At 49.4% G+C, this 27,723-nt stretch overlaps 2 protein-coding genes across 5 annotated transcripts; one reads left to right on the top strand and one right to left on the bottom strand.

Moving 5' to 3' along the window:
- Nucleotides 1–10,626: 10,626 nt before the first annotated feature.
- CRIP3 (cysteine rich protein 3) lies at nt 10,627–13,185 on the top strand (the record flags this gene model as incomplete). Of its 2 annotated transcripts, XM_082848776.1 has the most annotated exons (8): nt 10,627–10,669; nt 10,929–11,023; nt 11,438–11,495; nt 11,592–11,723; nt 12,509–12,580; nt 12,703–12,797; nt 12,896–12,953; nt 13,130–13,185. In XM_082848776.1, 8 exons carry the CDS (start codon nt 10,627–10,629, stop codon nt 13,183–13,185), a joined length of 609 nt encoding a protein of 202 aa, XP_082704902.1. The 2 variants fall into 2 exon arrangements, with proteins under 2 accessions (XP_082704902.1, XP_082704903.1); XM_082848777.1 differs by lacking the exon at nt 11,592–11,723.
- A 20-nt stretch (nt 13,186–13,205) lies between these two features.
- SLC22A7 (solute carrier family 22 member 7) lies at nt 13,206–20,090 on the bottom strand. 3 transcript variants are annotated; one of them, XM_082848775.1, is made up of 10 exons: nt 19,621–20,090; nt 18,873–18,976; nt 18,584–18,738; nt 18,292–18,460; nt 17,345–17,468; nt 16,895–17,004; nt 16,186–16,400; nt 15,871–15,979; nt 14,719–14,929; nt 13,206–14,308 (listed from the first exon to the last, which is right to left on the bottom strand). In XM_082848775.1, exons 1-10 carry the CDS (start codon nt 20,014–20,016, stop codon nt 14,168–14,170), a joined length of 1,734 nt encoding a protein of 577 aa, XP_082704901.1. In that variant the 5' UTR covers nt 20,017–20,090; the 3' UTR covers nt 13,206–14,167. The 3 variants fall into 3 exon arrangements, with proteins under 3 accessions (XP_082704901.1, XP_082704899.1, XP_082704900.1); XM_082848773.1 differs by having other exon boundaries at nt 13,206–14,314; nt 14,723–14,929; XM_082848774.1 differs by having other exon boundaries at nt 14,164–14,295; nt 14,723–14,929.
- Nucleotides 20,091–27,723: the final 7,633 nt, after the last annotated feature.

Raw genomic sequence — 27,723 nt, 5'->3', positions numbered from 1 at the left:
GACGCGCAGGCTCAGCAGCCATGGCTCATGGGCCCAGCCGCTCCACGGCACGTGTGATCTTCCCAGACCGGGGCACGAACCCGTGTCCCCTGCATCGGCAGGCGGACTTTCAACCACTGCACCACCAGGGAAGCCCCAAGAATTCTTTATATATTCTAGATACTAGATCTTTACCAGATATTTTCAAATATTTTCTGCCATTCTGTAGGTTGTCTTTTCACTTGCTTTTGTTAGCTCCGTTTTTTTCTAGTTCCTCAAGGTGTAAAAGTTAGGTTGTTGATTTGAGATCTTCTTTTTAAAAATGTTTACAGCTATAGTTTCCCTCTGAGCACTGTTTTCACTGCACTCCATACATTTTGATATATTGTGTTTTTATTTTCACACATCTCAAAGTATTTTATAATTTCTCTCTTGAATCTTTCTTTGACCCATTGGTTCTTTAAGAGTGTGTTGTTTAATTTCCACATTTTGTGAATTTTCCAGTTTTCCTCCTGTTATTGATTTTTAGCTTTATTCCATTGTGGTTGGAGACGATCCTTTGTGTGATTTTAATCTTTTTAAATGTACAAAGACTTGCTTTGTGGCCTAACATATGATCTATCCTGGAGAATGTTTTATGTGAGCTTAAGAAGATTGTGTATTCTGCTGTTTGGGGATAAAGTATTCTGTATGTCTGTTAGATCTAGTTAATTTAGTATTGTTCAAGTCGTCTATTTCCTTAGTGAACTTCTGTCTAGATGTTCTATTCATTATTGGAGTATTGGAATCTCCAACTGTTATCGTAGAACTGTCTATTTCCCCTTCAATTATATCAATATTTGATTTAAAATATTTGTCTAATAAGTCCAGTGTCTGGGCTTCCTTGGTGATGGTTTCTATAAACTTCTTTTTTCCTGTGAATGAACAATACTTTATTCTTTTTATACCTTGTGATTTTTTGTTTAAAACTGGACATTTTGAATATTATGATGTGTCAATCTGGGAATCAGATCCCCCTCCCAAGTTTTGCTGTTGTTGATTATTGAAGTCTGTAGTCATCATTTGTTTACTGACTTTTCCAAACTATTTTTGCTAAGACTGTATGCTTGTGTTTGGTCCTTAAATCTCTGTTCCAGTATCTCAGCAGTCAGTGACCTGACAGAGATTTCCTTAAATGCCTGGAATGAAAAAATGAACAAAAACAAACAGACAAAAACCCCACTTCTCTTGGTCTTTGCAGACACTGACCTGGGGCACCACTTTAATGCTAAGCCAATCTGCCTAAAACTCTGCCTTGGCCTTCACCTCCTGGCTGCCTGGAACCCAAAGTTCAGCCAAAGGTGCAAGCCTAGGGTCCTCTCAGGTCTTTTCTGAACTCTCATCTGTCTCTGGGCATATACTTTACATGCTGGATTTCCCCATACACACGGTAGCCCTTCAGAGTTCTTATTTCCCCATGTATCTTCCTCCTCAGACTCCTCCTTTCCAGACTTTTAGATCCATCTGATGCTTGTTCCATTCGCTGTTTCTTTCTCTATGCAGCCACTGGTAGTATATGTCTTTAAATGCTTTCAATGGATGCTTTGAAAGCTACTTCAGCTTGAGGGGGGCAAAACAAGGTCAGCCTCAGCACAGATTCCTCAGGGAACTGCTAGACAGGGCAAGATTCACAGCTACAGGGCTTCCCTGGTGGCGCAGTGGTTGGGAGTCCGCCTGCCGACGCAGGGGACACGGGTTCATGCCTCGGTCCGGGAAGATCCCACATGCTGCGGAGCGGCTGGGCCCGTGAGCCATGGCCGCTGAGCCTGCGCGTCCGGAGCCTGTGCTCCGCAACGGGAGAGGCCACAACAGTGAGAGGCCCGCGTACCGCAAAAAAAAAAAAAAAAAAAAAAAAAGATTCACAGCTACAATCTTTTGAGAACAAGGTGCATATTGTCTTCCCCTGGCACCCGCAAGCCACACCAGGAATATGGGCTGCTGTCCCAATGGCCACCTCCAAGCTGCGGAATGGGGGATGTTAGATGGGTAAGCAAAAATGCTACAATGCTTTGTTACTGAAATTTTGCAGCTGCTTTTTTCATTAAGCACACCACTGGTTGGATTCCATTGTAAGTTTTTTATTAGATTCCAGAGTTCTGAAAAAGTTGATTCTGTCAGTTTTTGCCAGCTTAATGATAGCTTTAGTGGAGGAACTGATTCTTGGAGATCTCTGCGGTGCCATTTCTGTGACATTACAATATGTTGCTTTTTGAGGAGCTGTCAAACAAACTGTTTTCCACAGCAGCTGTACCACTTTATATTCCTACCAGGAATGTGAGGGTTTCATTTTTTCCACATCTTTCCAACACTTGTTATTTTCTGTTTTTCTTTTTGAATTATAGCCATCCTAGTGGGTATGAAGTGGTATCTCCTTATGGTTTTGATTTGCATTTCTTTAATGACTAATGATGTCAAGCATCCCTTCATGTGCTTATTGGCCATTTGTATATCTTCTTTGGAGAACTGTCCAAATTCTTTGCCCATTTTTAGTTGGATTACTTGTCTAAGATCCATTTCTTACATATTATTTTCTAGTCTTTTTCTTACAACGTTATCCTGAAAATCATGCATTAAGAAAATGTGTGTATATTGGGCTTCCCTGGTGGCGCAGTGGTTGAGAGCCCGCCTGCCGATGCAGGGGACGTGGGTTCGTACCCTGGTCCGGGAAGCGGCTGGGCCCGTGAGCCGTGGCCGCTGAGCCTGCGTGTCCGGAGCCTGTGCTCCGCAATGGGAGAGGCCACAACAGTGAGAGGCCCGCGTACTGAAAAAAAAAAAAAAAAGAAAAGAAAATGTGTGTATAAAACTACCTACGGTTTCAGAACTTTACACAACGTGATGTAATTCTTAAACACAAGAAGAAGCACTTCTGTCTGTATAAAGATACATATTGTATTAATTAGGATTCTTTTGGTTGTAACAGAAACTAAACTCACACAAGCTTAAGAAAAAAAATGAATAGGTGGTAATTTGTGGTTTGGTAATTGGGAAACCGAGTCAGAATTAGATCCAGGAGGTCAGAGATGTCATCAGCACTCTTTGTTCCCCATTTCCTCAGCTCTGCTTAACTTCTTATTTTCTCTCCACTCAGATGCAAGTTAGCACCTGCAGGCTCAAGCTGCCATGGTTCTTACAGGCCTCTGTCTAGAAAATGAGGTGTATCTTTCCTTATAGCACCAAAAAAATCTCAGGGAGTATGTTGATTAGTGTGACTTGGGCCACATTTCTCTCTCTGAACAATTACTGTGACCAGGTGGATGAAGTATCCAGACCAGGCCCTGGTCATAAGCTCACCCTGGGAAGACAGGGTCTACCCTAATGAGGAATCTAGACTAAGTTGAATTAATGTGCAGTGGGGGAAGATGAAGTTCTCCAAAGGAAATGCTTTCTAAGTAGAAAATAAAATGTCCCCTATAGAGCTGCGAAGATTCAGTGCCGCCTTTGTTTGTAGCCTTCCCTCTTTGTGGCTTTTTATCAAAAGATGGTGCTCAGGTTCTTATCCCCACTAAGATACTAGTAATTGCTGCCCTTTTTTTGGTGGTGAGGGTATGGGGTAGTAAGAGATTAGAAATAAAGATCTTACAGTTCTGCCTGTTCCAAAAGCTCAGGAGAAGAAGAGAAAAAGCCCAATCGTTTTGGAGTTGGGAAGAGGCTAGAACATGGCTTCTGATTCTGTGACCTTGAGCTTCATAGAGGAACCGAAAGACTCCTCTATAAAAAGGTAAGCATTTGCATTTGTCTGAATTCATAAGATTAAACTGTTTTTAGTCTTATTACATAGTCTCGTGACATGGAAGGACTATTCTTGTATATTGTAAAAAAAAATTACCCCCCAGACCTTAGTAAGAAGATGAGGAAGTTGCTGGTAGTTTCCACCAAGGAGCACTGTCACCATCTATCAGATTTATAAGTAAGCTGACCACCAAGTTTCACTCTTATTCTTCTCTCAGTTTCCAGAATATGGATACATTTTTCATGCTGCAAATTATTTGGAAGTCATTTTCTAAAATATACTTTCAGATGAAATACACATTCCCAAGTGATACTTGAGATCCCAAATCCATCTTTGCATGGAAAACCATCATTTAAAGCTGTTGTTGATATCTTCACAAGCATAGGTTGAAGGCACACATGGTGAAGGGGCAAAAAGTCCTTTCCAGCAGTCTTGATTCTGAATTAGTCCAGCTGATACCACTGAATCACAAAATGTAGCTCACTCAATAGCCCTAAGCAGCTAACCACAAGTAGCTAATACAGAGTGCTCTCAACAGGTTCATATGATGGCAAGTTGATGCTGGGAAACAAGGGAAATATCGGACAGACTCTTGCAAGAGCCATAAATAATGTGTGATTATACAGCAGCAATTATCTACAGGTGGGAGGATTAGTGTATTTTAAGAAAGCATTTCAGTCTGGTTTTGTTTTGTGTGTATGTTTCTATTTTTATTTTTTGTTCATAAACTATAGAAAGTAAAACTTACGAGTTGTAGGGGATATTCAAAACATGGAGTGAGAAAGCACAAGGGTTATGGGTAATAAAGGTTGAGAAACACAACAATAAAGAGGTAAGACTGATTTTTCATTAACATACAGAACTGGGTGGAACCTTTTAAGAGTCATCCATAGATACAAATTTTGATAATGCCTTAAAGTGACAAGCATATGGCCATGTACTTGAACAAACCTACAAAGGTATAAAATGAGTGGAATTTATAGTTATAATCAAAACTCACTGCAGTGCCAACCTGACACATGATAGCAGCCATATTTGTAAGGTGCTTTACAGTTTACACAACACTTTTCCCTCATTCTCTCTTTTGCCATATATTTAATGATAGGCATAATTGTGCTACATGCTAATTAGGCTTAATTAGTAAGTTCTTGTGAATGGCTGTAAAGTGGGACTGATTTGCTGCCAAAGCAAATTTTCAGTTCTTTTTACTGTATTAGTCTCCTAGTATTTATAATCAGGATCAGTTTAAAGCGTATTCCATTTTGCATCATACATGCTGATCCTCATGTATATTAAGAAACAAACTCCTGAGTCTACTCCTAGACAACTGAGCTCCCCTTGCTCCAGGGCTTTTGTTATAACAAAACTCTCAACCCCTACCAGTCCACTCGTAATCGCACATCTCTCCCACTGGTCCTCATCTACTCACACTTGAGGGAGACTTGTGTGCAAAATTTAACATTCATTCACCAACAAATTTTTATTGAGCACCATGTGCTAGAGATTGAGCAAGGCATTGGAAGCATATGCAGTGGTTGGCAGAACAGTCCTGGTCCCTGCCCTCATAGGGCTCACAGAGTAATGAGGTGCACAAAGCCTAGAATGTGGCGGGGGAGGTGGGTGGGAAGTTGGCAGACCTATTTTACCCTCCCACTAAGCTACAAACTCAGCTTTTATCATGGGGTCTCCATTTGACTTTTTCCCTCATTTGGTTCAGCACTCAGGCAGAGAAAACACAGCTGTCATAGATTGTACCCCCTTTACCCCCAGCACAAGATGCTATAGGAGGGAGTGCCTGGGGCCAATAACCTGGTATTGAATAGGTGAGGGGAGGGAGCAGAATTAGTGAGGTGAAGATATTGGAGAAGCAAGTTCCCAGAAAAAGATAGCTTTTGCAAAGGCCCCGAGGCAGGAAAGAACTTGGCAGATTTAAGAAGCTCATTTACTGTAATTACAGAGGTTGAGGCAACAGGAGAAATGGCTTAGAAGACTGGAAAGGTGGAGGGTCCTAGAGCCAAGTTAAAAACTTTATCTTGAGGGTACCGAGAAGCCATGGAAAAGTTTTAATGACATTTCCCTGCCTCTTGTATCTCAACCCATTATTTACGTGGATAGGCCTTCTTATCAATTAGTACAGAGATGCTGTACAGACAAGAGTAGTATCCTTTCAGACTGAAACACATGGGTAGCTTAGCAGAAACCATGCTTAGGAACATCAAGTAGAAAAAGTATGAGTTCAAGAGTCACAATGCATGAGGGTCTGTATGGTGTTGAACCATTTCTTAACCTCTCCAAGCCACTTTCCTTTTCTGTACAGTTGGTAATGTAATGTTTAAATCCTTCATCAGGTTTTGTAGGATCAGAAATAATAAGTATAACGCCTACGACTGGCATTCCATAGGTGGTAGCTGTCACTATTTTAGCAATGCTCTCTTGCTAACACAGATTTCAAACTCTCTTGGGGAATGGAATCACAAAATAATACATCGTCAAGTTGTGAAGAAACCTTAAAGATCTGTCTGTATATGCTGCTTGCATTCCTTCTGCAACAATGACAATTAGTTGGTTTGTTCTCCGGCATTACTTATAACATCCAGAGACAGGAAGCTCACTACTTTCTGAAGCAGTCACTGCATATTTGGCTCTATTAGAAGGTTCTTTTTGTGGACTGAATCCAAATCTGCTTCCCTGTGGCTTCTATCCAGGGGTCTCGGTAGTACCCCTAATGCCTCTTCCATGTGACAGTCCTCCAGGTATTTAAGGCCATTATCTCCCACTACCACTCACCTAGAGTTGAAAAGCTTGTTTCTTCAGCCTAAGAACAACAATAAAAGGGTCAATTCATCAAGAAAATACAACAATCTAAAACATACATGTACCTGACAATAAAAACATGAAGAGTGTTAGTGGAAGATTTTAATAATAGTAGTAGTAGTAGTAACTATCATTTACTGAGCACCGCCACTATACTTGATACTATAGATACACAGATAAGTAAGTCTCAATCAATCCTGTTAACTGAAGAAAGTTAGAAAAGTAAATAAGTGTAACACAACATTACAGATACCGTGACAGAGGTCTGTGCAGGAAAAAAGTGGGGTGCGGCACCAAGGGAATAGTTATCTTTATGAAAGAGGGGTCTGCCTCTTATAAGAGATAATATAAACTACACCCTCTCAACTGAGTAGGCAATACTTACACTCAACTGGACTTATCCATTTGTGGTATTTGTTAAAACATCATTTTAGAAGTTTTAGTCACACAAAGTATTCAAAACAGCCACTGTTAGTGACTGCAAACACATTCCTACAAAGATGTTAATTCTCCCTGTTAACATTCTTTTTTTTTTTTGGTACGCGGGCCTCTCACTGTTGTGGCCTCTCCCGTTGCGGAGCACAGGCTCCGGATGCGCAGGCTCAGCGGCCATGGCTCAGGGGCCCAGCCGCTCCGCGGCATGTGGGATCTTCACAGACCGGGGCACGAACCCGTGTCCCCTGAATCGGCAGGCAGACTCTCGACCACTGCGCCACCAAGGAAGCCCCTTGTTAACATTCTTTACAAAGACTTTTGGGTTAGGGGCTTCCCTGGTGGCGCAGTGGTCAAGAGTCTGCCTGCCGATTCAGGGGACACGGGTTCGTGCCCTGGTCCATATGCCGCGGAGCGGCTGGGCCCGTGAGCCATGGCCGCTGAGCCTGCGCGTCCGGAGCCTGTTGCTCCGCCACGGGAGAGGCCACAACAGTGAGAAGCCCGCGTACCGCAAAAAAAAAAAAAAGACTCTTGGGTTAGAGTCAGAATAATGGAAGCCAGGCAAGGAAGAAGAGTGGAATACTGTGATTTGTTGTACCTGGAAATGGATGGCAAATATTTGAAAACGAGGAGCCTCAACTAGTCTTTCATAAGCACTGAAATAGAAAAGATGAGGCATACTGTGTTTGTTGTGGCCATGCAATATTGGAAGGCCACAGAAGATGGAGAGGAGTAAAGCACTTCAGTCCTTGTTTCTTTATATGGGGCCCTGTGCTGGATGCCAGGGTAAAGATGACCCAACTAAGAGGCTGAGGCATGGGCACATAGGCGATTGAATGCAGATAGAGGTGGGGAACCTTAGAAAAGGATTATTTGATGTGGCCTGGAAATTCTGAGGATAGATCCTTGGACAGATGAAGTTAGCCTTCCTAAAGGAGGCAGCTTGTCCAAGAATAAATACAACAGTGAAGTCCTCCCAGCCTCCTAATGTGGACCTTCTTCATGTGAGCCTTAGAGAGCAAAAGGCAGTGAAACTTGAGCTGCCGTCTTGAAGAAGAAACACATGAGAGGCAGAAACACGAGAGTAAAATAACAGTGGAAACTAAAACTAGTACTTTTCAAGTTCGTTAAAGAAGAATCCCTTCCAGAAACAGTTATAACACTAAGGATCTTGAAATGTTCCCCAAAACAAACAAATAATGAGAAAGTGTAGAAAAGTTCATTTCACAATGTGCAAGCCTTCCACCTTCAGAAGTCATCAAGGAGGATAAAGCAAGTGTTGTTAGAAGCAAAAAGTACTCATGGAGACAAGTGAGGAAACAGGAGTGTTAAGCAGAAGTTCAGAGACACCAGTCCCATCCCCATTGCCCATCTGAGGGGATTGAAGTCCAGAGAGGATCTCCAACTCCTAAGACACAGATAGGACTCCTTTCACCTAGCAGGGCACAGCGCTGCAACCCAGTGATGGGGTTAGTGCACGCCTCATTCAGCCATTTCTGAACTGACTTGACAAAACACAGGAACTTATTCCCGGAAAACTCTTCATTTCACCATGATACTTCATCGAGGAATTTTCTCCTCTGCTGGGGCCCTGCCACAAAGTAATCAAGGCCTCTCTTCTGCCCCTCATTTGCTGAGCTACCTTTTCTTGTTGTCATTTTTTTATTTTGGGGGGCGGGGGGGCCACACCTCACAGCATGAGGAACTTCCCTGACCAGGGATTGAACTGATGGCGCATGCATTGGAAGTGTGGAGTCTTAACCACTGGACCACCAGGGAAGTCCACTGAGCTACATTTTTTTAAAAAAAGTTCCCTTCAGGCATAATTATTAAAACATTATCCACATACCATAAGTTTCACCTTTTTAAAGTGTACAAAGCTATGATTTTTAGTATATTCACAAGGTTGTGCAAATATCACCACTAATGCCAGAGCATTTTCATTTCTCCTGTAAGGAGACTTGGTCCTCATTAGTAGATACTCCCAATTGTCCCTCCCCTAAACCCCTAGCAACCACTAATCTACTTTCTGTCATTATGGATTTACCTTTTTTGGACATTTCATATAGATGGAATCATACAATATGTGGTGTTATGTGTCTGGCTTCTTTCACTTAATGAAATGTTTTTGTGATCCATTCATGTTGTAGCATGCATCAGTACTTCATTCCTTTTTATGGCCAAATAATACGTTATTATAGATAGACCACATTTTATTCATCCATTCATCAGTTGATGGGCTTTGGGTTTTTCCATCTTTTGGCTGTTGTGAATAACAATACTATGAATATTCATTTCAAGTTTTTGTGTGGACATATGCTTTGTGTGTGTGTGTGTGGACAGTTGCACCTAGGAGTGCAACTGCTTGGTCATATGGTAACTCTAAGTTTTAACTCTTTGAGGAATTGCCGGACTATTTTTCGAAGGGCTACACATTTTACATTCTCATCAGCATTGTATGAGGGATCCAATTTTGCCACGTCCTCACTAACACTCTTTTTTTATTATAGCCATTCTAGTAGGTGTATAATATTACCTCATTGTGTTACTGATTTTCATTTCCCTAATGACAAATGATGCTGAGCATCTTTTCATGTGTTTGTTGACCTTTGTATATCTTCTTTGGAAAAATCTCTATTCAAATTCTTTTCCCATTTTTTAATTGGGTTGTCTTTTTATTGTTGAGTTGTAAAAATCCTTTCTATATTCTGATTACTAGACCCTTATCAGATATATGTTTGCAAATATTTTCTTTCATTCTGTGGGTTTATGTTTCTTGAAGTGTCCTTTGAAGCATTGCTGAGCTACTTTTAACAAATATTAAAACATCTTAAACCAAATTAGGAATATGTAATTGGTGTCTGAATTATACTTTTAAATTTAATAAATAAGCATTATAATTTTATGAGCAAACCATAGCATGCAGACCCCGTTTGGGGGCTTCCAAACTGAGTCTTGGGTTCACTATGGGATCCATCATAATGATAGTTACTGCTTTTATAGCATTTAGGTGCCACGTGCTGTTTGGGCACTTTGCAAGTATTAACTTATCTAATTCTCACCACAGTCCTATGAGGGAGAAACTTATTACTTTACTCATTGTACAGATAAGAAAACGGAGGCAGAGGGAGGTTAAGTAATTTGCCTGAAGCCAAAGAATGAGTAAGTAACAGAGATGGGCTCCAGATTCCGTAGCTCTTAACTATCTGCCACGGAGAAGGCGGAATGAAACCATTTCAAAGAATGCCTAACTCCTCGCTTTGGGGAAATAATGGTGTTTTCATGGCGTCTACACTCTGAACAGTTTTCCTCTCTGTACCAAGCCAGGAACTAGTGCCACCCTTCCAGGCGTCTTCATTACTCCCTCCCCTCCCAGTCTAGCTTCAGGATCTTCTCTCCTGTCCACCGGTCCGATACTTCAGTGTTTGGAAGTAACAGCAAATTTGCCTGCGTTCCCCAGGTGGAGTGGTTCTAAATTTCTGGCAGCCAGTGGGAACAGAGGAGCAGCGGATTCAGCCCAAAGAGGCTCAAGGCTGAGCCATGGGAGGGGCCAGCGAAGGGGGCGGGAACTGAACCCCGGAGGACTTGACCACAGTGTGCAGTGTGCGGCGCCGGCTGCTCAGAGCGGAGCCATGAGCTGGACCTGCCCACGTTGCCAGCAACCCGTTTTCTTTGGTGAGGCCTGGGCGGAGGAAGGGGAGAAGACGGGGCGAGTGAGAGCCTTTGGGCTCCATGAGGACGCAAGGAGCTGGCCACGGTGTGGTCCCAGCCCCCTTTTCCACCTATGGGGCGCACAGCACTCGGGCGGGATGGAACTGGCCTCCCGGAGACACTCCCCATCGTCTCTAGGAATCACGGTGGGGGGGAACAGGGGGGAAAGGAGGGCGCCTTGTGCTTGGACTGGCTCTGCCCGGTTGCACCTTGTCCCCCACAGCAGAGAAGGTGAGCTCCCTGGGCAAGAACTGGCACCCATTCTGTCTGAAATGTGAGCACTGCCACAGCGTCCTGTCCCCAGGAGGGCATGCAGAGGTGAGGCCGGGCTGGGGTGCACAGCCTTGTGTCTGTCACTGTCGCCGAGTCACCAGCCCCCGGTTTCAGCCCCATTGGCCCACCAAAGGCAACCTCAGCAGCCAACTCCCAAGATCACCTACCCAATAGGCACCACACCAGCCAGCATGTGGGGAGCCTGAATTGTGCTGGTGGATCCCATGCCTTTCGTCAGGTGGGGGAGGGAAGCAGCACTGCTTCCTGAGCTGCTCTTTCCCTGTCTCCCTGACCACAATGGCAGTTCTGGCATGCCAGCCCACCCCTCACTGCTCCCAGCCCCCGCAGCCCAGGCCAGTAGACAGACACACCTGGCAGCCTGTCCTGGGGAAAAGCCTGTGGCGCACAGGAGAGCCCCCTTGGGCCCTAAGCAGTCCTCTTCCCTCTGCTTGTGCCTAGCACAACGGAAGGCCGTATTGCCACAAGCCATGCTATGGGGCTCTCTTTGGACCCAGGGGTAAGTACCAGCCTGGAAGGGGCCAGGGGACAGCAGAACCCTCCGTGTGGCTGGGAGCTGGAGGCTCAAGCCTGACCTCCCCTCTTCTCTCTGCAGGGGTGAACATTGGTGGTGTGGGCTCCTACCTCTACAATTGCCCCACCCCCACCCCTGCCAGCGCTACTCCTCTTAGCCCCAGCAGCTTCAGCCCCCCCAGGCCCAGGACTGGCCTCCCCCAGGGCAAGAAAAGTAAGTGAGATCGAGCCCCAGCTACTCCTCCTCCTGACCCTTCCCCAGGATGGAACAGGGGATGGGGACCAGGTGGCAGTATCCCACCTAGTCCTTTGCTTCACATTCCTACAACTTTGTTCATGGCAAAGACTTCTCTGTGGCCCCTTTTTTGATGTTTCCTCCTGTCAGCTGCTGAGTAAGAGGTAAATCGGGCAGGTGGCATTATCACCCCCATTTTACGGGTGAGAAAACTGAGGTCTGTAGAGGGCAAATGACCTTGTGCAGTCACACAGCTAGTCAGAGGCAAAGCTGGCCTGGTACTTAGGCCCCTCCCAGGCCAGGGCCATGGAAGGAATGACCTAGAGTAAGGGGTCATTGAGATGGGCCAGCCCCTCACATTCTTCCACTTCTCCCCTCTCCCTGTTCCTTCCTCCATCCCCTGGAGAGGGCAGTGACATTGTGCTCCCCAACACCTGACACCCCTGCCCTGGCCAGCTCCTATATCAGCTCAGGTTTCCTGAGGATTGAGTTGCTGACGGGGTTGGGCTGGTGGGCACCTGAGCCCCTGGGAGGATGAGAAGGAAGCAGGTGGTCCCTCCTGCAGGTAGGGATGGGGCAGGAAGTGGAGTCAGAGGGGACTCAGCTCTGCCTGAGGAAGGCAGGCTCATGTCCATGAGGGTGGGAGGCTCTGGGATGAGCATGGCTTTTGGAAGAGGACAGTGCCATATGCAGGGCAGGGCTGATGGGTCCTGTTTAGGCCTGGCCTCCACCTCAGCCCTAGCGGGGGCCTCTTCCCCTTAAAGGCCCTCCCCACACGAAGACGTTCACTGGGGAGACCTCGCTGTGCCCTGGCTGTAAGGAACCCGTCTATTTCGGTAAGTGACAACAGAAAGCTAGGAGAGAGGGGTGCAGGATGGGCATCAAAGGGCAGGGAGGTGGTACAAGGCAAGTGGGTCTCCCTGCCCTGCCCCGTGAACTACCATCTCTCCCCCACCAGCTGAGAAGGTGATGTCTTTGGGCAGAAATTGGCACCGACCCTGTCTGAGGTGCCAGCGGTGCCGGAAGACCCTGACTGCTGGGAGTCACGCTGAGGTGAGCAGGGCAGGGGTGGGTGATTATGCTGGGAGGAGGGAGGCTGGAGATGGGAAAAGAGCCAAGCTGAGATGTCTCTCTTTCTCTCTGTGTCCCAGCATGACGGCGTCCCCTACTGCCACATCCCCTGCTATGGCTACCTGTTTGGCCCCAAAGGTGGGCAGCCCCACCCCAGACAATGGGCCTAAAGTATGGCATGTGGGTCTGTGGGGATGTGTGGACAACTTCCCCTGTGGTCAAACACACCCCAGACCCCTCCCAATTCCCTCCAGCCTTCAGCCCAGCACCCTCCCCAGCCCCAAGGCCCTTGGTGATGCGGCTCTCTCCCTCAGGTGTGAACATTGGTGATGTGGGCTGCTACATCTATGACCCCGTGGAGATCAAATGAGATGCTCATAGCAGAGGTCACCCTAACTCAGGCCTCCCATCATCCTCTCCATGGTCCAATGGAAGCTACAGAATTCTCTAGTCCCACGAGGGTGGGAGAAGGTGTGATTCTGGCAGCCTGGGCCTAGGCTCCATGGTAGACCAGAGTCTACATTTTCTCTGCCAACTCCTCCCTTTCCCATTCCTATCTGGTCAGGCAACATAGGCCACCCCATTTGAAGGTTAGTGTCTTGGTCTTCCCAATCCCTTGACCCAGCAAATTCTGTAACTTCAAGGTACTCATAAAACTTGTGTTTATTTTGGCTTCTCCAATAAAATGTTGGCTCCCATGCCTTCAACTCTTCTTTGGGCATGAGGCCTAGACAGTGGGTTGGAGGGTGGGGAGTGTAGGGGTGTGGGGATGCATTACCCTGCAAAGTGACTGGGAGGTAGCAAAGCCAGCCATGGGAACAAAGAGCTCTGTTCTCCTGGTCCCCTGGCTCTGGCACTGGGCAGCTCCCAGCACCACGCAGTGGACAGCATGCCCACCAGCCCTGTTGGTACCAGAAGTCGTCATAGGACAGTTCTTTCTTTAGCACCATCTCTAGAGGAAGCACCTTATTCAGCATCTCATTTGAGCATGAGAGCAGATAGATCCTGCGGCGAGGTCTGCTAAGAGGCTTCATTATCCATTTGAGAGATGACCAGACAGACCCAGAGAGGGAAAGCCACATGCCCAAGGTCACCCAGAAATCAGTGGCAAAGCTGGCACCAGAACCCAGGGCCAGACTCAGTGGCTTCCCATCCAGGGCTCATCCCACAGCTCCTCACTGTTGCCCTAACCCAAGGGGCACCTTTATTTACAGAATCCCCCCAGCCATGAGAGGGGTGCCAGAATTCTCAGCAGCCCACTGCATTCTGGGAAGTTGCTCTGTTGCTGGAGGCCAAATAGTGAAGGCTGGATGAGCACAGAGAGGGGGCAACTCCAGCCCTGGACAGGGGGCTCACTGCCCCCAGCCCTGGTCAGAGGGCCTGCCCTTCTGTTCTCCCAGCCCCTGCTGCAGAACTTCCATGGAGGGCCTGCCCCTGATTCCATTCAGTCCTGGACCTGCTTCATGGGCATCTCTTCCTCCTGAGGGTTGGATGGGGCACTGAGGAGGAAGGAGTCATGAGCAATGGTGGGGTTTATCCTCCCAGCCTACCACCCCAGCCTGCCCCATACGGCTGGCCTAGGGCTCCCCCCAGCTCTTGATATACAAACACGTGTACTCCCACAAGTGACTCCCACACATGCTTGACACATCCCTGACATGTAGGCATACCTGAGTGTGTGTACACATCCTCTTCTTCCTGGACACACACACAGGTATGGACTCATTTACACCTCTATACACGCAGTTTACATACCTCAGGTCACACACCCATGCACACTTGCATACATGCACCAGACACACATGTGCAGACATGTCTTCCTCTCTGAATCTTACCTAAGGTGTCAGGTACCTCAGCACCCATACCCACATGCATGTGCTCACACAGATACAGTCCTGTGCACACACCTCTTCCTCTCCACGTCTTGGATGGTCTCTGGTAGTTGTGCCTGCTTTGTCTCTGGTAGCAGGAGGGCAGTGCAGGCAGCCAGCAGGGCGATCCCCCCATAAGCGAGCTTGGGCAGTGACAGCCATACTCCGTCCAGCAAGGCTGCCAGTGGGGCCAAAGAGCCCCCCAGTCGGCCCACCAGTGCAGTCAGCCCCATCCCTGTCTGTCTGCTCAGAGAGAGAGGATGGAGGAGGGGGTTGGTGCTCACACCTACTTGCGGTCATGCCTCATGGGGCTCCCTTTCTGGGCTGGCAGGGCCTGGTGCCCCCTTCTCCCCAGACAGCTAAGAAAGCTGAGTCTTCTTTCAGGTGGTCTTCCCACCCACCCCTAGGCCAGGGGCCCCCAAGCCAGCACCCACCAGAGGATGGGCCCCCATTCTGACAGTACCAATCAGGTATTGCTGAAGGAAAAAAAAAAAGTCATCAGAAAGAGGATGGGGAAAGGGTAGCGTGAAAGGAAGGGGTCAGCAGCTGGAACAGACCCTGCCATGTTACAGGAGACACAAGGCTTTCTAAACATGCCCAGCTGCCTACCCATCTCCTCCCCACCTGTCAATAGCTACCTGAAAGGGCCAGGGCCTTATGTCCAGAGACAACCCCCAAGGGCAGTTCTGCTTAGGCTGTGTTGAGTAGGATGGGATGGACAGATGGGGCCTTTTTTTTTTGCGGTATGCGGGCCTCTCACTGTTGTGGCCTCTCCCCTTGCGGAGCACAGGCTCCAGACGCGCAGGCTCAGCGGCCATGGCTCACGGGCCCAGCCGCTCCGCGGCATGTGGGATCTTCCCAGACCGGGGCACGAACCCGTGTCCCCTGCATCAGCAGGCGGACTCTCAACCACTGCACCACCAGAGAAGCCCCAGATGGGGCCTTTTGCGACTGTTTTCTTTTAAAGGAGGCCCAGAAAAGTTGTCTGACCTTGCTCAAGGTCACTTAGTAAAGAAGATTAAATGCCCCACCTCCTCCCAGACTTAGGCAAACACAAACAGCTCTGATTAGCTCTGTAAGGAATGGGCGACAGGGACTGGGGTGCAGTGTGTGTGTGTAGGCGTGTTGATAAGAGTTGTGACTAACAAGCCCTCCCTCCAGGTAGCTTGCCTGGGACCCCTCACCTGAGCACGGTAGGGTACAACTCCGACGTGAAAAGGTAGGCAGTGGTGAAGGCAGCTTCAGAAAAACCTTTCCCCATCACCGCCAGGGCGGTGCTCCAGGACTTTACCTCTGGAGGAAAAGGGGTTCAGGCAGTGAGGAGGCCTTGCAGAACAGAGGTTCTCCCAGGATAGGAGGTGGAGCCTCCGGAGAGGGCCAGACTTAACCGGCCTTGAGTCGGGGCTTCCGGGAAAGAGCCGGGTGGCGGTGGGGGGCGGGGTTTTCTCCTCCAGAAGGCGGGGCCTACGGGAATGGGCGGGGCTTGGGGCGGGGCTCACCGGAGGACACCAACAGCCTGAAGCCCAAGGCGAGGGCGGCGCCGAGCAGCGTTCCTGCCAGCGTGAGGCGGCGTCCGGCGTGGCGCACCGACAGGTAGACCAGCAGCTTGGAGGGCAGCTCCACGGCCCCGAAGAGCAGCTGCGTCTGGTACACGTTCAGCCCCAGGCCCGACACATCCAGGCTCACGCCGTAATAGGAAAAGTTCACTCCAAACCTGAGGGGGGTCGCGATGCCACTCAGGGGTCCTCCTTCGCGCCCCCTTGTCCTCTCTTCTCAGGAGCCTTGGCCTTTTAGAGGGACCGTCTCCCCCACCTTCGGAGCCCGCTGCCCACGGTCTTCCGTGTCCCCATAATCCCTTCTGAGTGTGCAGCACATGCCAGTAGCCCAAGCACCTTTACCTAATCTTCACAGCAACCCTGTGAGATAGGAACTAATAGCGTCCGGTTGTACAGAAGAGGCACTGAGGCTCAGAGTGTTAAGTGACCTGTCAAAGGGCTCACAGTAAGGAGGTGGCAGAGCCTGAATTTAACCCCACGTGTCTCTGATGCCTGCTCCATCCTGACCTCCCAGAGCCCCCTTCCCCCCTAGAGGCGGATCCTCCTGCCATCCGCAGTTACAGTTTCACTTGTCCCTTGTCCTCTCACACTCAGCACCAGTGGAGTGTGCCCCTCCCCCACCCCACCAGGCCCAGGTCAGCCCCCTCCTCACCACACCACCATGCAGCACAATGAGATGTGTCGCAGCCTTGGAGTCCGGAACAGGTCTAGGTATGAGGGTGTTCGGACCACCCGCTCCGCAGCAGCCACTTTGCTCAGAGCCTGGTGGGGAAGGAGGAGAGTTTGCGACATCGGAGTTGGCTATGTGGCCTGAACAAGGCACCTTGTTCTCCCTGGGTTTCCATCCTTCTCTTCTGCAGTAGTGGGGGAGGGGATGCACGTGGGAGCTGAGTAGGGTGGGTCCTGAGTCAAGGGTGTGGCCCACCAGGGCCAGTAGGACATCCTGAAGAGTTTGGAACACTCCATTGGGGGCCAGGAGCTTTTCTTGCACACAGAGTGGATCCCAGGAAGGGGACCCTTGACACAGGGCACACACACACACACACACACACACACACACACACACGTACTTGCATGCACTCACACATACATTCACTCTCACCTCCTGGCTCAGGCCGTCCTCACCCAGAGGCCGCCCATTGAGCCTGGCACAGCGGAGCAGGTACCTGTGGGCCTCTTCCACACGGCCCTGGGTCAGAAGCCAGCGTGCAGACTCAGGCACCCACCTGGGGGGCAGGAGGAGGCCCTTCAGTCAGAGCACCCTAAGCCACATCTCCCTCCTGGGCACACCACAGGCTGTCAGTTTCCAGGCTCTTCCCCACACAGCCCCTCAGCCTGGAATGTGTTCTCTTCCCAAGCCCTCCTCACCTGATGAACTATTATTCATCCCTTAAGGCCCAGTTTCAAAGCCACCTCTTCCCACTCTTCCTTGCCCAGGCCTAGGTCCTCCACAGCCTGGGAGTCCCTTCTCTACTCAACTGAATTGGTCTTGCTCCCAAAACCTCAGCCCCCAGGACCAGCTACCCACTTCACCCACAGGTGACAAGAGGGCATAGGATGGAAGAGAGACAGACATACAGACATACCCACAGGGATCATCCAAAACCAGTTCACCTTGGGGAGGCAATGAAATGCCCACCTCACCCAGCCCCCCACCTCCTGCTTGGACTCCCTACCCCTGTGCTGGCTTGGCCGCCACCCCCACCCCTCCAGGGCGCCAGCCTGTCTGTGCTTGGCTCTGTCTCTTCTGTCACTCATGTGTTCATCTCTATCTGTGCCTCTGAGTCTGCCTTTCGGTCCTGGTTTCTCACCGTCTCTCAGTGGTTCTGTCTCTGTCATTCCATTTCTATCTCTCTATATTTTGTTCCCTGTTTCTCTGCTTCACATGCCTGGTGCCATCTTCTTTGTATTGATCTCTGTCTCTCTTTCTCTCTGTTGGTCACTGACAGTTTCTCTTCATCTCTCAGTCTGTCTTCGAATCTCAGCCTCTGATTAATTCTGTCTCTGGCCTCCTGTATCTCCCACTCCCCAGCTACCCCCAGGTCTCACCAGATGCTGAGGATGCCTGGGGCACAAGGCAGGGTGACAGCCAGCAGAAGCCATCGCCAGTCCCGTATCAGGTAGCCGACCAGTGCCAACAGCATCACACCCCCTGTCCAGAAGGTGCTGCTCAGGACACCTGCCACAGTACGGTGTCCCACGTCCAGCCACTCCAGCTCTGGACCCAGGGCGCAGTTGGAGACAGGAAGACAGTTAGCAAGGGCCAGATGGGCTCAGTCTCACCCTTGACAACTGCCTCCCTGCAGTCTTCTAGGCCCTACCCGTCCTTTGCCTGCCTCACCCAGTGGCATCACGATGATGGTGAAGCCAGCCAGAGCCGTGCCAGTGAGGGTGCGAGTGATGGCAAACATGGTATAGCTGACTGAGGCTGCAGATGCCAGGCCCAGCACCAGGGAACTCACATAGGCCACGAGCAGCAGACGGCGCCGCCCAAACCTGCACAGGGGTCACGCAGGGTCAGCGCCCTGTAGAAGGGAAGTCCCAAGACAGAGGTATACTAGGCCCATACCCCAGCTAGTGGAAAGGGTTCCCCACCCCACACCCTTATTGGCCCCCCTACCTCACCCCACCTGTCAGACAGGTATCCGAAGGCCACGGCCCCCACCAGCACACCGGCGAAGAAGAAGGTGGAAGTGGCTCTGTTCAGGCCTTTCTGCTCACACACCAGGTCCCACTGCAGGGACAGGCAGGGAGGGGCCTCCTATGGGCACAGGGCCCTCTCCAGCTGGTACCAATCCCTCTTCTCCTAGACCCCAGGTTCTTCTGAGGTCAACTGTGCCATCCTGGTACCTCCATGTCAGATAGCCCCCAACTATTCACCCCAGCTTGGGGGGGGTGGTGGAAAACTTTGCCCCTCCCCAATTCTGCAGCCTCAGTGTCTTCCCATAGAAGGCCTTGACCCTGACAACAGTTCTGCTCCTTCCCAGAGAGACTCTGCCCCCACCTGCACTCCTCTAGATGGATTATGCAAATCCTAGACCTGGGGCCCGGAAAAAAGGAAGAGGGAGGAGTCCTCTATTGTTTCTCCACCTCTTAGTACAGAGACACCCTTCTCAAATCTCTGCCCCAGCTCCCTAGAGCCATCTTAGCCCTCACCTGCCCTAATCACCTCCCAGTTAATGATAGCAGCTCTCACACAGGGGCTTTACTACAAGCCAGGAACGAAGCTCAGTACTTTGAATTTATAGATCCCATCTACAGATTGGTAAACTGAGACTCTAAATGGCAAAGTAATGTGTCTAATGCCCACATGGTAATCACCCAAGGCAATGGCAGGCCCATCCACTCGCATGTCCCCCAACCTCCCAGCTCGGGTACCTCAGTTGCAATGGTGGAGGAGAATTCCGAGTGGTCGTACTCCCAGCCCTGAGGGCAGGGCACTGTGGAGGGCTCACCCTCCAGCTGCTCCCCAGGGCTCTGCCCCCCTCCCCACAGCGTGGTGTTGGGGAGGGCCTGGAGATGGGTGAAGAGGAGGCAGGAGCTGAGCCTGCCATCAGGCTCCCGGGGCAGGTGGGCCTCCAGCCACTCGTCCTGGTGACTGAAGTTGGCAGGGACTCCAGGCAGGGCACAGCGGTGGGCTGGCACAGCAGCCAGGAAGATGGGCAGGAGGAAGTGCATGGGCAGCAGCACACGGGGCAGGGCCAGCAGTGCCACATTCCGCAGCTGGAAGGGCCCAAAGCCTCCCACCTTGTGTAGCAGCTCCTCGAATCCCATGCTGCCCACCTACCAACCTTCTCCAGCACGGACTCCCTCTGTAGTGCCCAGCACAGCTCAAACTGCCCACCACTTGGACCCTTGGACTCTGGAGGCGGGAGTAGACTGACTGATGAGCAGAGAGCCTGCAGCCAGAATCCAGCCCTCAGGGGCTGGCCCAGAATTGGGCCCTCCCAGGCCACCCAGGTCTCCAGGGATCCCTGCCTGTCTGGCCCAGTGCCTGGGGGGAGGGGCTGCCATCCATTCAGAGGTCACTGACTCCGTGGCTCTGGGACTTACATATTGGTGCTCAAGGACCAAGTGGGGCAACCTTGTACTGCCATGATGGGGTAGCTGGGTATGTAGGAGGTGAGGCCCTAGCCCCTTGGTCAGCAGAGCTTCCAAGGGTCCCTAAAAGGGGAGGTCCCCTGGAGCATAGTGCCAGCTCTCCCTGGTTGCCCTTTGTCCTGTGAAGCCTTAGTTCAGCTTGGTCTATTTGCAGCCACAGCCTGACCAGCAGCTCAGGATGCAAGACTGACAGCCAGGCCCTAACCAGGTGAAGGGTTCTTCCTGCTGAGCCAAAAGGCCTCCTTGTACCCCTACCTGGAGCTTATGCCCTGGCCTGAGACACACCTGGACCCACACTGGACAGCCTGGCTGATCTGGGGGTCTGAGACCTATCACCCTCCCACTTCTTCACTCAGGGGCTCTTCTCATATACACAGTCCCTTCTGCCTGCCCTCTGCCCCTGTTTCAGGAGCTTCCTAGATTACCCCGTGGTGTCTGGGGGGTGGGGGGTGGTGGTAGGGAAGGAAAGGGTTTGCCAAGGTCCTGGCATAGTTGCCTGCAATGAATGCCTAAGACTCAGAATGTGTCTGACTCCCCACTCAGTTCTCATTCATGTCCCCCTGCCACGAAAGCACAGAGAAAGCCAGCAATGTCAGATTTATTCTGATCTGATTCTCTAAACACCAGGTTGGCAAATAAGCTTCTAAAGAGCCTAAGAGACAAAAATATTTGAAAACCTCTTATTTAATCTAGCCCCCACTTTGAAGAGTTAAGAAAAACTGTTTGGGAGGCTGGGAACACGGCTTGCTGGGTTCACACAGTGACTCAGCAGCAGAGCTGGAGAGAGGACCAGGACCCCTGACTCTTGCCCAGGCCTTTGACCCAAGCTGCTGAGCTGGCGATGTTCCAGTTTGCCCTAGGCTGGGCTCACTGAGAAAGCTCTGGGAAAAGAGCTAAATTGTTGACATGGTGTGTGTTAATGGTGATGCTAATAGGCTTGGGAGTGAGGGCAGTGATTTGGTGGTGGTGATAGATGGTGATAATAGTAAAAGATATTGAGTCTCTTGTGCAACCTCAGCATTCTGTAAGGTACAAAGATGCCTCGGCCACAGTCCCTGCCCCCAGTGAGCATGCAGTCTGGCGAGAGGGTTAAAATAAGTGATACAACCCCCCCTGCCTCCAGTCTCACCCCTCTCAACACACCCACCACAATGAACATTTTAAAACACAAATCTGACAGGGTAATATCTCTGTTTAAAACCCTTCACCATGGTACTTCCCTGGCGGTCCAGTGATTAAGACTCCGCCTTGCAATGAAGGGGGTGCGGGTTCAATCCCTGGTCAGGGAGCTAGGATACCACATGCCTCGTGGCCAAAAAACCAAAACATAAAACAGAAGCAATATTGTAACAAATTCAATAGACGTTTTAAATGGTCCACATCAAAAGCAAACAAACAAAAAAACTCCTCACCAGCTCCCTCTGCTGGAGGGTGAAAGTCCAGCTCCCTAGCTTGGCCCGTATGACCCTCCATATGACTCCTCTCCCCAAGCCTGTCTCTGACCCCTCCCCACCATGCCCCATTCCCTCCAGTACCCTGGGTGCGGTCCTGAAGGCAGCCCTGGCCTCCCTCCTATTCACCTGGTGCGTGCCCCAGCCACTCTGGAGACCAGCTCAAGAGTGAGAAACTCCTTCCCTCTTGCTCTCACCCATATGTGACCCCCACATTGTTGGTTCCTCCCTCATTTGATACTATGTAATCATTTCTATAAAAATATAAAATACCATAACTGTTTGCGGTTCCTGAGAGGTAAGTTTTGCAGCCATCTCATCACCATGGTCCCTCCAGCGACTCCACAGGGGAATACTCTTAGGTTTTTCCACAGCCAGAGAGAACAGCCAGTGAGGCCAACCCTGGGCATTGGCTGTGGTGCCTTTGTTTTCACAGTGGAGGGTTCTCTCCTGCCTTAACATGAGACGTAGCTAATAGTCACCTCTCCCTCTTTGCATTGGCTTCTAGGCAACTCAGATATAAATCTGAAGCCCCTTTCTACAGAGAGTAATTTGACATTAACTGTACCCCCAGCTTCATCTTATTCCCTGCCTCCACCCCATATGGCAGCTCTCCTCTCTGATGTCATCAAGGAATGGTGGTGATAATGACCATGATGTTTGGAGGCTGGAAAAGCAAGGACAAGCAAGGTAGGAAATGCCAGGAGTCTAACCAGAGTACTGATCAGCTCTGAATCACCAGTCAAGAGCTGGTTTTGATTAAATTTTTAACCATCCCCATGCCCCTCCAACCTGGGAATCCAAACTTGGGCTCAGAGGCCAAGATAGAAGGAGACCCTCATTTATACCAGACTAGATGAGAAGGAGCCTTGTGCATGGGAAAAACAACTCCTTCCTTGAAATTACACTAGAACTGTTGGAGGGTTTGGGAAAGAATAAGTTCCTGGGGTAAACAATTCCCTATTTGGGATTGCCTGCAATAGAGACTTCTTACACCTTAGTGTTTCTTACTCTTTTTCCTCTCTCTCCACTGAGTGACCTCCCTATCTTACTTGGGGCTTCACTGACCATTAATCATTGCTACAATCCAGGTAATCATTTCCTACATTGATGATAGTGGTAATGACAGAATCCATTGTAGTGGGAAATATGGTGATGGGATGGATGGTATACCAGTGATGGAGGTGGGCATACTGATGGCAGAAATGATGGTGACTGGAATAGGGATGAAGGGTATGGGGCTAGGGATAGTGGTAATAGTGATGTGGTTATGAGGGCAGTGGTGGTGATGAGGATTATGTGGTCGATGATACTGATGGTGGTGGTGGTGGTGGTGGTGGTGGTGGTGGTGGTGATGGTGAAAATAGTGGTGGTGGTCATGTTGAAGATATATAAGCTCCTGGAGAACAAGAATTTTGTCTCTCTTGTTAATCGTGTCATCAGAGCCTAGTTGTGGTGACTGCAGCTGATGGAGAAGGGTATCTGTGATTTGAGTGATAACGGTGCTGGTAGCGGTGGGTAATAGAGTTAGAAGCAGGAAATGGAGATAGAGGTGGTGATTGTGGTAAAATTGATGGTGGTGGCAATGGGTGATGTTACACTACTTTGGGCTTAACTGTACATGGGATGGAGAGGAATGCAGAAGATGCCACCTGGAACGGATGAAAATGTGCTTGTCTCATATTTCCCTCTGACTAATGGCCAAATTCCAATGACCATGCATATTCTCCTCCCCCATCAGCACATCACCATGGGCAAGACTAGGCTCCTGCATCGGCTGAGGACTTAGAAGTTCATCTTGCCCACCCTTCAGTCTTGGCTTGGTCTCAGCTCTTATCCTGGCCTTGACTCCTGAGTAGACAGTGGGAAAATCTCAGCAGGCCCCAGTGTATGACGATCAGAGACATGACACCCTCCACGTTCCCACTCTGGTCTCTTTTTTCCAGAGTGTCCCCCAAGGACCTCTCTTTACTAACAAAGGCCCCTCCAGTGTCCTGGGTCTTTTGGCCCCTATCAAGCCCCTGATTGAGGAACCTTGCTCAAACCACTCATTTCTCTGTGCCGGTGTCCTCAGAGCTCTCTTGGCCCTAGAACAGAAAAGATAGTCTTTCTGAGGGAGTGGAGAGAAGGTCAGCAGGGGGCTGGGAAGGTCCTCACCTGTGGAGCCAAGCTGTGAGGGAAGTGAGTGTGCCTCGCAGGTCTCAGGCTCCTGGGGGAGGAGGGCGGGCAGGGGTTCTCTGTAACCCTCTAAAGCTGTCCTCCTTGGCATAGCCCACTCCTGCCACAGGCTTGGTCCTGCCCCCCCTCACTCCTCTCTCTACTCTCCGAATCACACCAGTGACCACCACACTGAACCACACATAGTCCTCACACCTCCACACCTTGCCCCCGCTGCTCTCTATGTGCCCAGCTCCTGTTTCTCCTTCAAAATTCAGTCTAAGAGTCATATTCGTTGGAGGGCCTTCCTTCAAGTTTGCAGTCTGACCTGGGAGGCCCTACCTGAGCCTCATGTATCAGCGCACATAGAGCCTCGTGTAAAGTGAAAGTTAATTTACAGCCACCTCCTAGAGGGCACACTCTGCCTTGTCTCAGTTCCTGGATGGTGTCCCATGTCTGGCATAGCTTCTGGTACATGTGGGGCTCAGAATTAGTTGAACGAATGAATGATTGAAGGAATTCTAAACAACAATGAATGAATAGTCCTTGGCATTCTTTCATTCATTCATAATAATAAAAGAAATTAAAAAATAGAACAAGATATTTTTCATCTACTTGATCATTCTGGGGATTTCTCCTAGAATTAGACGTAAGCAAAGATTGGAGGCAGGATGTTGATTTTGGCACTATTTGAAATAGTGAGAAGTTGGAAAGACGCTAATGAAAGCACAATGTGGAGCTGGTTAGATAGATGATAGAACATTCATGCCATGGACCATTACGTAGCCATTAAAAAGAACACGAGGATCCTCCTACATTGCTGGTGGGAAAGTAAAATGGTATAGCCCTTGTGGAAAAGTTTGGTAATTCCTCAACATATTAAACATAGAGTTACCATATGACCCAGCAATTCTACTTCTATATTCTACCTATATACTTAGAATATAGACCCAAGAGAAATGAAAACATATGCTCACACAAACACTCGAAAATGAATGTTCATAGCAGCATTTTTCATAATAGCCAAAAGGTAGAAGCAACCCAAAGTCCATCAGTTGATGAATGGATAAACAAAATGTTGTCTATCCACACAACAGAATATCATTCAGCCCTAAAAAGGAATGAAGTACTGATAAAAAACTAAATATGATGAACCTTGGAAACATGCTGTGTAAAGAAGGCAGTCACAAGAGCCACATAGGGTGTGATTCCAGTGATATGAAATGTCCAAAATAGGCAAATCTATATAGAGCCAGAAAGTAGATTGCCTAGGGCTAGAGGGGTTGGGGGGAAATGGGAGTGACTGCTATAGGTATGGAGTTTCTTTCTGAGGTGATGGAAATGTTCTAAAATTGATTGTGATGATTGGTTGTACAACTCTATGATATACTAAAAACAAGGAAGATCTGTATTTTAAGACATTGCTGGGTGTAAAAATCATGTTTCCGAATAGTAGGTGTAATATGCTCCTCTATTTATAAGAAATATATGTGGAGAGAGTGCTATTATTATAAACATAAAAGAAGGTCTGAGATGGTGTACACCAAGTGGTTCACAGGGGTCGCCTGTAGATGGTCACATCTGTGGATGGGAGGCTTTCACGTTTTATTTTATATGCTTTTAGCGCTTGCCTTTCTACTACAAATATGACCTGCTTTTGACATTTTTGAACAAGAAGGAAGGTAAAAGCATGTGGGGGCCCCACCGAAATCTAGTGAATCAGACCCTAGAGCCCCCTTGCATCCCGTCAAAAGAAAGGGGGGCCCAGGAAGTCACGGAGGGAAACAGGAGATGGTTACACAGGTTCTGGAATGTCAGAGCTGCGGTGGAGTGGTCTTCTCGGAGGGAGAGCAGGACATCAAAGCCTGGGCCCTTCTCTCTCTGATCTCAGACAGGGCTGGGAGCCTACCCTGGGACAGAAATTATTTACGTATTGCCTAGGTGAAAGATTCACACGTAGTGAACCTAGGGTCCAAAATGCAAGAAGTACAGCGAGTACACTATACTGCAGCCTCCCTCCCCCCAGCTCGCCTCCCAGAGCAGCCAGAGGCCTCTAACTCATCTGCCCAGTTGGACATTACACACACAGTTCTTTCACTGTATACAAAAAGCCGCCTCCTTCATGGTAGAGCTTCACAGTCCCCCACGGTGTCACGCGGGTGGCCATGTTCTACTAACAGGCCCCAATTAACGGACATTTAGATGACTTCTGAGCACTTGCTTTCACAGGTCTACAGTCTCTTACCCAAACCATCGAAAATCTTTTAGAATCCAGAATGTATTTATATTTAGAAAGGCAACTCAGTGCATATTCCATATATTATGAAACACCCTAGGAGGATTTAACGCAGCGCCGTGCAATCAAACACATGAATATTTCCACTGCAAACATGTATGATAAATGGAATTAATAAAGACTATAAACGGTCTTGGCAGGTTTTGTTACCAAATGAGTTTATGCCAATCTAATGGGAAGACTCCCAAGTTTCAGAAACTTTTGGCTTTCGGAATTGCAGGTGAGGCTTTGCAGAGTTCAAAGAATGCTGCCATGAATAACTTGGGACACATGTAATTTTGCAAGTTTACAAGTATATCCATAGGATACATTTCTAGGAGTGGAGGCTCTGTTCATTTGTGATTTACATAGGTTTTGTTAGAATAATGACCATTTATCTTCCTTGCCTGTAAGCTGCTGTACTTTATGGTTTTCCAAACACTTGTATTTTTGTCTGTTAATCTGGGGGGCAATGAAAATTCTTCCTCCCTCCCTCTCTGCACAAAGCTAGACTTAGAGTCTCTGGGAGCCAGGGGAGCCAAGAGAGCCTGAGCTTTGCTGTCAGAGACAGCAGGACCATCCCCTTCCACCAGCGTAAGCCTGAGCAAATTTCCAGTATCCATCCTGAGCTTCCATATCCTTTTCTGTAGACAATCTGCCTCCATGACAGTCCCTCCCCACTTTCCCACCAACCTGCTCTCTTCTCTCCTGTCTACCCCCAGCCCCAGGGCCTGGGCTTTGCCCTCTCTCCCAAATGAAAAAGAGTCCAGGCCAACAGAAAGAAAGGTCCACAGGCTTTTTAATGGTGTGATGGCTACTTCCCTTCCGAGACCCGATCTAATCATGACAGGGGCTTCCAGGGGGTGGGGGTGGCGGGTGGACAGGTGCAAGGTGGGCAGAGGCCATGCAGTGACTAGGAGGGGTGGGGGAGGGTGTTACATTCTTTTTGGCATGTAAACATTCTTCAGTGGCTTCCCCAGGGGGAGGGCAAGGGCAACTCTCTGCCCCCTACCCCATGACCACCAGGGCTGGTCCCCGGAGCTGAGAAGACTGAGCAAGCCAGGCCCCTGCGAGGATCTGGGAAGGGGGCAGCCCACGTGTTTGGGGCCCGGCTCCTCGCCTGCACCTTCTTCGTGCACAGTGCGGCTGGGGAGGGGAGGCATGTTTTGGGGTAAGCAGACCTGCATCCGAGCCAGTGACACAGGCTGTGGTGATGAGGAAATGCTGGAGGGGTGTGGTGGTGGTGGTGTGACACTCTTTTATAGAGAAGGCGCTCAGGACTGGGAAGGCTTGGTGGCAGGGAATGGGTGCCCAAGGGGGAAGAAGCTGCGGCTGGGGGTGGGGGCACTGGAAGGTGTGGTTTCCTCTGCCCTGGATCCTTCTGAGGGAGAAGAGCAGAGTCAGTCCCCTAGCCCCCTCGCACACTCGCCCCTTCCTCTCCTCCCCCCACCTCAGTGACATTCAATGACGCAGAGGCCTGAGGTCAGTTGGGAGCCC

Source organism: Leucopleurus acutus (genome assembly GCF_964270905.1).
Source record: "Leucopleurus acutus genome assembly, chromosome: 10".
NCBI lineage: Eukaryota > Metazoa > Chordata > Mammalia > Artiodactyla > Delphinidae > Leucopleurus > Leucopleurus acutus.
The sequence above is the reverse complement of the archived record's forward strand: the minus strand, read 5'-3'. Positions and strand labels throughout refer to the sequence as shown.